The 13,572-nt window shown below is 49.3% G+C and overlaps 1 protein-coding gene across 1 annotated transcript in view; it reads left to right on the top strand.

Annotated features, from left to right (window-relative positions):
* Window positions 1-12,182, top strand: part of PTDSS1 (phosphatidylserine synthase 1) — a 62,815-nt gene extending 50,633 nt beyond the window's left edge. The window contains exons 10-13 of the mRNA XM_045805906.2: window positions 217-316; window positions 8,272-8,340; window positions 9,078-9,147; window positions 11,091-12,182. Of these exons, the coding sequence (XP_045661862.2) occupies window positions 217-316; window positions 8,272-8,340; window positions 9,078-9,147; window positions 11,091-11,200 (349 nt within the window). The 3' untranslated portion in view covers window positions 11,201-12,182. The remainder of the gene's footprint in view (window positions 1-216; window positions 317-8,271; window positions 8,341-9,077; window positions 9,148-11,090) is intronic.
* Window positions 12,183-13,572: the final 1,390 nt, after the last annotated feature.

Here is a 13,572-nt window from a genome sequence, read left to right as displayed (position 1 = left end):
ATAAACTTCGTATTAAATCTAAATCTGTATGTTACTTCGGAAGAAATTGCTGTGGGATAGAACAAGTGTCATTTTGGGGGTAGCCTGCTAGCAGCATATGACAATAGAATAATGCGTATTTCTGGTAGTGCGCATGCTCAGCCCTGCACTGTATATATGCGTATGTATCATGCACGTGATAAGAAGAATTAATATTTAATCTCTCGTTCTGACTAGGGTCATCGGTTTCCTGGAAGCTATCGTGTGCATAAAATTTGGACAAGATCTCTTCTCTAAGACCCAAATACTCTATGTTGTGCTTTGGCTTCTGTGTGTGGTAAGTCATTACTTTTTTACCCAGAAGTGTTAGCAACACTCTCCATGGTGTCTCTTTAAAAGAACACAACAGCAACAACGAAAACTCTTAGGCACCAAGTTCTTTTAGAAATTTGCAGACAGGACCTTCTACTTGTAATAACCCGAAATCGGCCACTCGTCTAAAGGTCAAGATTAAACACATGAGACCACCCAGCATCCAAAACGGGTCACCTTGGCAGGTGCTGGTCAAATGCCTTCTGCAGGTGCACCAGACGTGCATTTATTTTGCTTATGGGAATTCAGCTCCGTGAAGGGACAAGGACAGTTACAGTGCCCCGTAGCATAGGTATGGCTGTACAAGGGTTTACGTACAAGATGACAGACTGTGGTTTGTAGGCCATGTGAGATGTTCTTGAAGGTAATCAGACCATGCAGTTTCTGCCCCACAGGCTGACTTGTTGGGCCAAGCCCTGTGGGATGAGTTTCCTCTCTGAAGGGAAGAGCCCTTGGGGGCCTCTAGCTCCACTGCCTGGGACTTTCCCCTCTTTTTTAAAATGAAGTAAGATCTTTCCCCATGATCCTCTGTCTTGTTTCTTAAATTCCATATATGAATGAAATCATAATTGTCTTTCTCTGATAAGGGAAGGGAGGGAAAAAGAAAATAAGACAAAATCAGGGAGACAAGCCATAAGAAACGAACTGTAGGAAACACACTGAGGGTTGCTGGAGGGGCCGGGGGTGAGGGGATGGGGTCACTGAGTGATGGGCATTAAGGAGGGCACGTGATGTGATGAGCACTGGGTATTATATCAACTGATGGATCTCTAAACTTCTGAAACTAATAATACACTCTGCATTAATTAATTGAATTTAAATTTTAAAAAAAGAAGAAAAATGAAGTAAGATATTAACCTACCATTCTGTGTCTACCCTTCTTAATTTGTTTTATTATTTTGGAGAGAAGTCTTATTTTATATTTAAGCTTAAGATTCTTCACTTTTTACTTACTTGGTCCAGAAAATGAACTCAGGCTTTCATTATAATCATAGAAAATTTCAAACGTATGTGGAGGTAGACGACCCCTCAGGTACCCATCCATCGTCCAGTTTCAGCAGTGGCTACCTCATGGGTTTCTTGTGTCCTTATATTCCCTACCCACTGCCCCCGTGCTGAATTATTTTGAAACAGATCTGCCTTTAATAGTTCCAGATGCATCCCTAAAGGAAGGTCAGAATGTTTTTTTGTTTAATGCAACCACCATACCATTGTCACATCTGAAAAAGAATAATTTTGTAATACTATCAAATACCTAATCAATGTTCAGACTTCTAGTATTTTTTAAAATTTAGTGTTTTTTAACAGTTTATTTGAATCAACATCCACTTGTTACAATTGGTTGGCATGCCTTTTAAGTCTCTTAATGTATAGTTTTCCGTGTCTCTAACTGTCTCTCTTTTACAGTTTATCTGTCAAAGGACCTAGCTTTGTTGTCCCATAGATTTGCCCACAGTCTGGATTATACTGATTTTATAGGGTACTCATTTAACAGAGGTCTTTTTTTTTTTTTTTTAAGATTTTATTTATTTATTTGACAGAGAGAGAGACAGCCAGCGAGAGAGGGAACACAAGCAGGGGAAGTGGGAGAGGAAGAAGCAGGCTCCCAGCAGAGGAGGCTGATGTGGGGCTCGATCCCAGAACCCTGGGATCCAGCCCTGAGCCGAAGGCAGACGCTTAACCGCTGTGCCACCCAGGCACCCCATAACAGAGGTCTTTGTCCTCTGTTATTTTTCTGCAAATTAGTAGCTGAATCTAGAGGCTTAATCAGATTCGGGTCTTTTTTTTTTTTTTTGGCAAGACTAAACTTTGTATTTTTAAAGTGTTTTTTATTACCTTTCACAACATCTATTTTTAGGGTCACTTGTTAGAAATCTGAGCTGTGTCAGAGCACCTTGAGCCTCTTCTGCCCTGTTTTATCTGAACAATGAAAGGGAATAATGATTTCCTTCGTGCCTGTACTCCAGAATTAATGTGCAAATCTATTTTTTCCATCCCAGTGAGACTAGATGTAAGGATTGGTTAGGGGAGCGTGTCGGAGGAGCCTGGAGATTTTAACTTTGTGCTTCTCACATGTCCGTCTGGCACGTGCACCAGGCACGTGAATTGTAGCTTGACCGACTGCAGGGACGAGCAGAGGTGGGTGCTGCCCTCACCTGGTGCCTGAGCCCTGGGGACCACGGAGAGCTTCAGGCAGGAGGCAGGACTCCTGGGATGTGGACAGCATCCCTTCTCACAGCACCTGCATACAGCCCCGCCCTGGGCCATCAGTGGCCAGCAAGGTCTTCGCAAGGCCGTGGCCAAGAAGCCCTCTCCGGCACCTTCCTGCAGGGGTTCCCCCAGCCTCTCTTTAAGTTTAGAGATTTTTCTTTGTTTTACTTATTTGACACTTGGTGTACGCTCCCTTATGTTGGTGACTTTTGGTTTGCCTTGGTGCCTGTGTGAGTGTCACTTTCTCGAGGACACGAACCACTCCTTGTCCCCGCGTTGGTCTCTCCTTCACCTAGTGTGGTCCCTGGAAGTCTGCCATTCGTTCACAGAACGTTTACTGAGGGTTTATCAGCGCGGCCTCTGATGCTGGAGTCGCGCCGAGGGTGATGATAGGATTATATTAATGCTCACTGTGAGCCAGGCGCGAGTCTAAGCACTTCTCATGAATGACATGTTTGAGGGTTGCTTGGAGGGGAGGTACTTTATTAGCCCTCTTTATAGATGAAATAAAGGCCCAGAGAGGTGCACTGACTGGCTCAAGGTTACACAGATAGGAAGTGGCAGAGCTAGGGCCCACATGCAGTCTGGCAAGAGAGTTTCTGTTCCCCCTGCAAAGGCGTCCCCTTCCAAGGATCTCCAGGTCCTGATGGGAATGAGCCATGCAAACTAATCATGTTCCTGTGTGATAAACATTACGGAGAGTGTGTACCTAGAGCTGAGGGAGCCCTAGAGAGCACCGCACGAGCTGGGAGCTGCCGAAGTCTCCCTGGACGTACCATGTGAGCAGGGTTTTGAAGGGTTGCATGGTGCTCTCGCTTCTGTCCGGTGCCCCAGTGAAAAACTGCAGGGGCTGCTTCCTCTCCTCTGTCCCTCTTGAAACCAGCGGGTCACCAGGTTCTGTCCACCCAGCTCCGTCCCCTCCCTCCCATCCCGCTGTCCCTGCAGCTATTGGGACATGAAGCTCCTCCCCGTTCTGCCCCTCAGCGCCATTCTCTATGCTGCCGCCACGCCACCTTCCGGGACTCAGTTCAGAATAGTTCAAAGAGAGGGTGAAAGAAGGACGTGGAGATCAGCATAGCATCTCTGTTACTGAGGATTCACATTTTTCAATATCTGCTTTGGATGCGTGGCGACAAGGGGCTTCTGAAGAGTGAAGCCCAGAATGAGGCACACTCTCCAGCTCCAGGAAGCGTCACGCCGTGTGGGTGGCCCAGCCCCCAAGGAAGGACTGGAGATGTCCAGCTTCCTTATCTCAGATTCACCCGTCCTTCAAGAGGGAACTCTTCTCCAGTGAGGGGAGTCGGGTGGAGAGAAGCAGGAGTATTGTACCAGCAAACTCCTCCGTGTAGAAAGAAGTATCGAGAAGGAAGAAGAAGCCCTACCACAAAACCTGCCAGCTGAAGTGTGAGCTCTTACCTGTGTGTTTAGGACCGTCATCTTCTGGAGCTCTCATCGTACCCACCCTCTCGGACTTTATTCGCAGGCTACTCCACACTACTCTTAGTGCTTTCTTTGCCTCATCTGAATGCTTTTCCTTGCTTGTTCTACCTAGTGACTCATGCCAAGACCACACTAAATTCCTGCCCTCCGTGAAGTGCGTCCTGCCAGGAGGGCTGGTTAAGTCCCCTTGGGGGACTGGTCGCACCTGGTACATTTTTCTTTGAGTTCAAGCCTCAGTGTCACATAATTTTGGGCATTTACATTGTCTCCTCAGCGTTGTACCTCTTGCTTACAAAGACTAAGTTTTTGTTGTCCTTTTGTCCCCACTGATCTAGTACAGTCTCTGATGCGTAGGACTCACTCGGCAAACGCATGGAGGACAAAGGAGTGGGTTCAAGAAATAGAGGCCAGGAGAGACATCCAGGCAGGCTGAGAGACAGGCACATGCAAAGACATGCAGCAAAGATGGCACCCCTTTTGGGGCACAAGAGTGAGTGAGGAGAGTAAGGTGGGGGAGGGAACAAGGGACGTCTGCTTGGGAAGGACCCTTGTGTGTCTGTAGTCGGAGATCTAAGGATGGTCATTCAGTGGGAAGACCCTGGTTCACAGAGAAAGGCTGCACGGGGTGGGTGAGTCTGGGGGGAGGAGAGGTGCTGTCTGAGGGTGTTGAGGGTCCCAAGCAAGAAATGACGGAGGCTGACCCAAGGCAGTGGCATGGAAAGATACAGAGAGAATTTGTTTTGGATTTGTTTATTTATTTTTAAAAGATTTTATTTAATTATTTATTTGAGAGAGAGGGAGAGAGAGCACGAGTGGAATGAGGGGAAGAGGGAGAAGCAGATACCCCGCTGAGCAGGAAGTCGGATTTGGGGGATATCAGAGAAGTCCATGGAGTGAAAGGAGATGAATTTGATTAGGGCATTAGGGTTTGAGGGACCCTTAGAACTTAAAGGCAAAGATGCCCTCTGTCATTAGAAATTCCAGTCTGTCCAGTAACACTGGGAAGACTTGGTCAGCTGTGGAGGTGAACGAGTTGAGGGCCACTGGTGCACAGGGAGTGGTTGGAGCCACTGGATTCAGTTAGGGGAAGGAGCCGGGGTAGGAGAGGGGGTGTGGGGGAGGCGGGCAGGAAAAGCTGGCTGAGGATGGGATTCTTTGGAGCAGCCACATTTAAGAGGCTGGGCCTGAGAAACAGCCCCAGGAGATCAGGCCTTTGAAGATGAAGCAGAATCCCCTGATGAGTGTTATCAGTGATGAGTGCCACGGAGGGGGGACCTGGCCTGAAAAGAGGCCATTGGCTGGGTTGATTAGGGGTCCCCACTGCCCATATTCAGGGCCTTTATTAAACATTAAGATTGGTCTCAAACTCAGAAGGGAGGTGAACATTATTCCATAGGAGAGTTAAGTGTGGCCAGGCCTCCCTTACTACTCAGAAAAACTAAGCCCCTAATTATTCCCCTTGCTTGGTAAGAGAACAGGTCCAGACCTTGAGATGAAGGCAGAAGCAGAGATCCCGTATGCTGGTTACCAAGCTTCTCCTCAACAGTTGTCTGGTCAGTCATCGTAAATTTGCCTGCTCATTACTCTAACTGGAAGGCAAGCCAGGTCTTACGCCCTCATTGCCACCACACCCCTGCTTGTGTGCCGCCTTGGCCCTCATCCCACATGTTTTTCTTTCTCTTTTTTTTCCTTTCCCTTTCTTTAAACAAAATCTGTACAATCGCTATTTTAAATCCAGGCCTTGACATTTTAAGTGGATATGAGGCCAGATTTTCACAGGTGTGATTGCAGACCTGTAAATTACAAGCTTTTGTCTCCTGGGACAAGTGTGAAATGGGCCCCTAAGTACCCAGGTGAAGTGGTAAATTTGGCCACCACAGCAGTTCCTTTGTGTGGCGATTGTGATGATAAGCACCTGTCGCTCACCACCTGCCAGTGTTTGCCTGCCTGCAAATTGCAAAGCCCATTCAGCCTGAGCACGCCACAGCTGCTGCCACCTGCCCTCTCAGGGACAGGGCTGGGGAAGGCCGAGCTCCACACTCCTGCCCTCCAGTGGGCAGAATTCGCAATGACAGCCAGCCTCCTGCTCACGGCCCCTTAGTCTAGTGGAGTGACAGCTGTCTGTCCAGCCTCCTGGTCTGGGGAGGTGGAACCTGCCCCCCACTCCCCACTCCCCACCCCCAAACCTAGGACAGTCTGTTTTGCTCTTTTTAAAGGAGCAAACACATACCTAAGCTTGACACTTTGCAAATCCTCTAGGCTTCCCCACTCTTTCCATCCCATGAAAATGGTACATTTAATGGTGGTATATATTAGAAATCTTGAGCAAGGCCCAGAATATGTTAAAGGTTAGAAGTTATTTTCATTTTATCATCTTAATATATTCATTCATTGTCTGATTTTTTGATGGGGAAGGCTATGAGCTTCCTTCTCTTGAGATCCCTCATCTGCTGATGTATGCCACCTTGCATATGGCTTTAAAATAAATGAACCAGTGGGTCTCACATTTCATGTTGTCTCCACCACGCCAGTACTCCCACTTCACTGACGTAGAAGAAGGCCCTCCACAGCGCTCGGACTCCTGTCTTTTTTGCACTTAAGATGACACTGCGCACCTAGCAGGCACTCAGTAAACATGGCTGACCGACAGGAAGTGGGCCAGAGCTATGCATGTTGGGCTGATGAGAATTCAGAGCCCCTGCCTTCCCTGCAGGCTGGGCTCCACCCTCGGGTCTGGGGCTGGTGCAGAGAGATGCTGCTGGTGCTGCCTGTTCCCAGGGATGCTTTTCTTTCTTTGGGGATGGGTGAATGAATGGCTGGCTGGCTGGATACAGATATAAGGATGTATAGACATCATATCAATGATTTATTTATCTCTGCAGCCATCCCTAAAAGTTGGATCCAGGAATACCAAGGGACCTGTGTCCAGGCCCTGGTTTGCCACAAACTAGCTGCGTGCCTTTGAAAAGGCCATTCGCCTCTCTGAACATTCATTGCTCTTCTATGAAATAAGAAGAGTTGAAATGAATGCTATCTGACAGGCAGCCCTTTGGGATCTAAAGTTATGATTCTTGGAAAGAATTAAACTTAATCAAGAAGAGAAGGTTCTGCCATGACTTTACAACTGTTCGAATGGTTGGTTCAAGGTGACAGTTCCCAACAGGAAATTCAGAGGAAGAAACGGAGGTCAGACAGTGAAGGTGCTTTGGTGTTGGTGATTCCTAAGGCAAGGAATCCCGAAGACAGGGAACTGGGATGGACAGTCATCTTGCTTTGTTTTGTTTTGTTTTGTTTTGGTGATTCACTTATAGTCGGGAAGGTCAGGCCTGGCTGGAGGGCCTGGCGGGAACTCATCTGTCTCACTCCCCCTCTCTCCTTCAGTGCTCCAGCAAGACAACCAGAAACTTCTCCCTGATTTTTAGTGTCTGGGCACATTTGAAGATTTTGGATTTCCGTAGATGCTATTCTTTGCTTAAATTAGAGTATAATTTAGGGTGTGGTGCAAGGTGGGTGGGGGAGTTGTCAGGGGAAGTAGAAGTTATCCCTGCCTCTGGGTACCCACGGACCACTCCCTTCTCATTTCCCTCAGGGGCTTGCTTCCAAAGCGGTTTTGTTTCCTCTGTATTTTCCTATCTACTTACAGAAGAAAAACAAAAGCAACCAGAACTGGGGCTGGGGTGGGGCCATTGAGACAAAAAAGGGGTTGAGAAAGCAGAGTCACCGGGTTGTCAGTCCTCGATGCCCACCACTGTGATTCCAGACCGCATGAAACTCTTTTCTCCTTTAGAGCTCCTCTTCGCCACAGAGGCTGACCGCTGGAGTCCTTGTAACTTCTCGGTGCTGTTGGCAGAGGATGGGCCCCGAGAACCAGATGTAAAGTATAGGAAATCCTATACGTCTCTCAAGGAAAACCTGCAAACCTGTGCAGACAACGCATTCCACCTTATCCGCCATCGAAAAATGATCTTGCGTTCTGATTATCGGCGTCATAAGTAGTCACGAGGGTCTCATCGTAACTCTTGTCCGGAGCTTTGGTGGATGACCTCCCCCGCTCACTCACACACACACACACACACACACACACACACACACACACACACTCGTGTCCCGGGGTCCATCTCTGCCATTGTGTAACCAGTGTCCTAGGAGAGATGGCAAAACCGCATCGAGCTATTTCACGTGCGTTACTATCGAAACCCTGAAATCCTGGGAAATGGGATTTTTTTGGTGCAACGTTGTGTATGAAATGTACTTGTTTTTCTCTTCCAGGCTTTCACCACCTTCCTGTGTCTCTATGGTATGGTTTGGTATGCAGAGCACTATGGTCACCGAGAAAAGGTATGGAAGGGAAGGCAGAGTTGGTCCCTCTTTAAAATGATCACACCCTGCTTGGAGCTTTAGCGGGGGGTGTTCATCTGAGAACATGGCATGGCCAACCCTGAGCTCGCGGCTCCAGTCTTGGCTACCGTAGAAACGTAACCAGCTCAGGATTCGTCCCCGATCAGTGGCTGCCCATGCTTGTGCGTGCCCTGCTCACTAGGTCACTATTTTTATCCTCCTTTTGTAAAGGGGTTTAAAACCCAGTTACGTGTCTGTTTAAAAATAACATTGCACAGAGAGGCCTGGACTGGTTTTTGAAAGGCTGGGTTTTCTTCCCGGCCCTTGTACGTTGTGCGGGCCTCCTTGTGACCCAGCCTTGGGCTCCCTGCTCACAAAACGCCTGCCCTGCCCGCCTCGTAGAAGACACAGGGGTTACGGTTAGGAAACGGACGTGAGCGGGCTGAAAGCGCTGCGCTGTGTTGGTAGTCTACGCAAAGTGTAGTATCTTCTTAAGTAAAATACGGCTTTCGTCCTTGATTCATACCCTAAGTCTGAGGAACTGACGGTACTTTCTAGAAGATTGATGCTGTAGCCCCTGGGAGAGGGTGGTGGTTTTATAGCTGAGGAGCAGAAGCGTGAGGAGTTTCTGCCACTTGCTGGTGACGCGGGGGCGGGGCAGCCTCACTTGCTGGCCCTGCTCCCCCCACCCCGGGGAGCACTTGAAACTCCATCACTAAGTTTGCCTCTCTCCCCAGACGTACTCAGAGTGTGAAGATGGCACGTACAGTCCAGACATCTCCTGGTCTCATGGGAAAGGCTCAAAAGGTATCTCTCTCTCTCTCACTCACTGTTTAAAACTTTATTGGGCTCTCTTCCTCCTGAGGCCCAGTAACGAGATTTGCAATCAATATTTATCCTCTGAATGTTGATAAACATACGCCCTGAAGGCTCTCAGACCTCCTCATCACATGTCATCCGTTACCTGTTCATGAAACCTGCAAAGTACTGGCCAGATCTGCCCAAGAAACTTGCCTCATAAGAAGAGGCGCCACGTGGTTCTGCCTTTTCTGAGACGGGAGAATGTCACGAGGCCTGCAGCCGTCTCGGGCGCCCTGATGGGAATGTTCTTCCTCCTGGCTTTTGTCATGAGTGAAAAGGGTTAGGAAGAATTACTTACCAGGAGGAGAGGTCTCCCAGAAGAGGCAGGTTGATTTAATTATATTGATTCAAGAGACAGACCAGTATGAGAGAGATTTCAATAGGGGAGCCAGGGATCTTGAGCCTTTTGGAAAGATTTGGGGCCACCTGGCTATTTTAAGGAATTAGGCTTGTGGAATGATACCAAAGAGGCTCCGCTGGACAGTAAGGTCTTGTCAGTTCTCGTGAGCTGATTGGAGGGCTTGGCTGAACGGAGAGAATTATGAATGCTGGAGACCATGAATTTGAGCTCACAGAATTGCTCAGAGAAACCATGGGCCCAGGGAGAGGAAAGCACTACTGTTGGCATTGCTTTCCCGAGTTTTCTGGGGGTCAGGCTTTTCAGAGTGCTTTCCAGGGAAGAGGCGAGAATGCTCCCTGCTGAGTGGCCAGGCGCCCTTTCTGAGACTCCTGAATCAAGGAGTTGATGGGCACCCTGTTTTGGAATGCTGATACTAGTGGGCAGAGGGGTTCCCTGGGGCTCCCTCATTCAGAACCATCTCCTCACAGATTGATTCTGGGCACTTCTAAGCCCTTCTCCATTGAAAAGACTGCAGGAAGTAGGCAGTGGTAGAGATATGTTTAAATGAAAGGTAGACAAAATAGTTCAAAAAAAAAAAACAAACTTCAGAGTGGTTGAAGAATCTCTTGGACTAAGCCAAATGGCCCTTGCAATGGAGACCAAAACTCAGGGAACTTTTTATGTTTTTCGTGGCTGTCTTGGGTGGAGGGCCTGGATCTGAGCCCTGGAGCAGAGAACTGTGTGGCTTGACTGCTGGGCTGGAGGGTGGCCATGTGCTCAGCCTCAGGGCAGAGCCAGCCAGATGCCAGGCAGTCGTGCTTCTCCCCCAAGCCTTACACCCCACTACCTGGAAGCCCCCCCCCCCCAACCTGGCTGACACCTGCTGGTTGCTCAGCATCCCACTGATGTGGAAGTTTTTCTCTGAGGTCTCAAACAAATAATAAGTGTGGCAGATGATGCTGTCCCCACAGACCGTGAGCATCTCGAAGGTGTGTGGCATCCTCAGTGGGAGGCTCCAGAGCTGTCCTGAGCAGCAGGGGCCTGGTTTTTAACGCTGCTGTCTGGATCAAATGATAGAGGGCATAGTATCTTTAATTTTGTAGAGTCAGGAACCCTTTCAGTTTGGGGATGTAGAAACTCTAGTGTGTAAATGGGTCAAGGCATGGAAATCTAGGAGATGCCTCCCTTGGTTGGAAGAGTAGACCCGACACCTGGCCCCTTGTGCTTTGATTTCATTTGTCCTCTCCCTTCTGGAGCGCATCACCGCGAACACAGTCCATCTTACACAGCGAGAATGTAAAAATTCTTTAGAACAGCCCGCCTCCATCTGCTTGGATACACCGGCCATACCAGCTCGGTGCTGGGTTTCCGGGCCTTGCCTTCGTGTATGCATGAGGCCACTAGATGGAGTGCAAGTATCAGCAGAAGAGCCTGCACTTAGGGCCGGCCCAGGGTGGCCTGAGCAAGCAGGGAGAGCTGCAGATCTGAAGAGCGAGCCCGCAGCCCTGCATAGCCACGGTGACGGGCGTATTCTCATTCCTTTGGCCAGGTTCTGAAGACAGCCCACCCAAGCATCCAGGCAACAACGAAAGCCACTCTTCCAGAAGAAGGAATCGACATTCCAAGTCAAAAGTCACCAACGGAGTGGGAAAGAAATGAAAAGAGCCTGGCTCGTCGCAGATGTCCCAGAGAGTGCCTAGAACTGAGAGGGGAAATGGAATGGTGTGGACCTCCCTGCGAGGAGGAGGGCAAACATGCAGTGCCATCAGGACGAGGAGAGGGGGCTCGGGGTTCGTTATTTGAGAGCGTGAGTCTTGTTTCCCACAGGCCCGGCCACCCCAGGCAGCTTACTGCCTGGGATCCTTTGCCAATTCGGGGTCTCTTCCAACTTCAGCACTTGGCTTGCAGTCACTGGTAGGAGTGCGGAGCGTTGGCGGGCAGGCACAGCTGCTCCCTCCCGCCGCCCCAGGGCAGCGCTGCGCTTGCCTGTACTGTGGCCTCGGGTCCCTGAGACAGGCATTTGTTCGCGCACCTGCAAACTGGTGACCAGTCTTTCTCTTTCTGAATCTGCCTCTCCCATTCGACTGATTGGTCTAAGTCCAGGCCCCCCTTCTGTCTTTTATTTTATCGTTGTTAGTGTTTGGTTTTAAGTTAGAAGCCACTGCTGAAATTGAGCTGGGGAGGGCGCTTCTCTCTCCCAGAGACAAAACGGGGGAGAACGTTTGTGTCACTCTCTCGCAGACGCATCCCCTCTTGAGGACCTTAAACCTCGCGAGGGTGGGTGGAAACTGGTCTGAGGAAAGATGCGCTACCCACAGAGGCTCGCGGGCTTCAGGTTAGAACCCGTTCCGTTCGTTCCCGATGTCGTTTGTCCTGACGTATCCACAGTGCACAGAAGCGAAGCTCCTTGCGGGCAGCGCACACCGGGCTTCTCTCCCAGCCAGGTGCCTTCTGCATTGTGTTGGTTTTCCTCCCACGCTGTGTGGCTGACATTGTCTTTTAGTCCCATGTGAGGTGCTGGTGAGTATTACCTTTCATCTGTGCCATGCTCTAGAACATTTACTTACCCTGATAGTTCACCACCTCTGATGGATTCCTGTTTTAAATAAAATAATTCACGTTAAAGGCCATCAAAGATAAATCTCTGTAAAGTGCTCGTTTCTTTGCATCGCGTTGGTATTTTTTACCATTTGTAAGCAATCACCGTATTCTTCAAGTGACTTTAGGATAATGTGAATGCATACGTGCTTTATACAGTGCGACGAGAGAGGAAGAAACATAGGTATCTTAGAGGGCTTACGGACACAGGTTCTGTTTCCTCAGATCCCCGGGTGATCCACGGGAAATTAACAACATCGTTGGTGTGTTCATGTGGTGATGGTTACACCCACCGAGTTGGATTTTTTCCCTCGAGCAAGAGGCCAGTCCTCAGCCGATTGGCTTAGAGATCTAAATCTGCCAAAAGAAATCCTGTTGTTCCTTCATTTCCCAGAGCAGAATTTTCCGTGTCTTTTCCCCCTTTAAGGAAATCTTTCACCCTAGAAGTGTCATGTTTTTCTTTCTCTGCAAAGGAAGTCCGGGGTGAAGGGGTTAAATGAATCATGCAAAGCCGGGGTCACATCCTGTGCCCTGGGCTTCCAGCGACCACTTGGGTGAGAGCATCACCCAGCCTTGCTTCAGCAGCCAGGCACATTGCCAGTGGAGGGGCACGGTGACTGGGGGAGTCGGCTGTGATGGGTTCCCCGCCCCCCACCCCGCTCCGCATTCACATGTGGTCCACACGACAGCCCTGACCTTCCCAGAAAGGGCTGAGAGAGCAGAGGTGCTCCTTGGATAAACCCACCTACACTTTCATATCCCGTCAAAGAGGTGTTTTTAAAGCATAGGTACAACGCGAAGTTTCCTTGCAAGTGAGTTTGTTTCGTTTCCTCATGCTTTCTGCTTTTCTGAGCACCGAGTGCCTGAGTATATCACAGTATCCTTATGTGGTCTACCTCGACTCTCCTTCCTGTGCCTGGCCCACATCGTGGAGTGTTTCCAAGTTCATTGTCTAGGAGAGCTGGGCCTGGCACTGGAACGCTCCTGATTCATAGCTCAGTAACTGGTGCGGCACGTTCCTTTCTCCGGGGCCAGAGGAGGGCGGGGGGTGGTGGTGGTGGCACCCGTTCAGCACACGGCGGCTGACTGTCCCATGGGATATCCGAAAAGCAAAGTGCACATGAGACTGTTTCTCCATGGCCTTGTCTGAAATCCCAGCAAAGGCCTCAGGTACTGTCTGTGCCTGCTCTCTCAGTTTTGTTTTTTAAGATTTTATTTATTTATTTGACACAGAGAGAGACAGCCAGCGAGAGAGGGAACACAAGCAGGGGGAGTGCGAGAGGAAGAAGCAGGCTCCTAGCGGAGCAGGGAGCCCGATGCAGGGCTCGATCCCAGGACTCTGGGATCCTGCCCTGAGCCGAAGGCAGACGCTTAACGACTGAGCTACCCAGGTGCCCCCTGCTCTCTGAGTTTAAATTTTCTTTTTCTCCCTT

The sequence above is a fragment of the Ursus americanus genome, chromosome 9 (assembly GCF_024610735.1).
Source record: "Ursus americanus isolate L20-20 chromosome 9, mUrsAme1.1.p, whole genome shotgun sequence".
Taxonomy (NCBI): domain Eukaryota; kingdom Metazoa; phylum Chordata; class Mammalia; order Carnivora; family Ursidae; genus Ursus; species Ursus americanus.
This window is presented reverse-complemented; position numbering and strand designations above follow the sequence as displayed.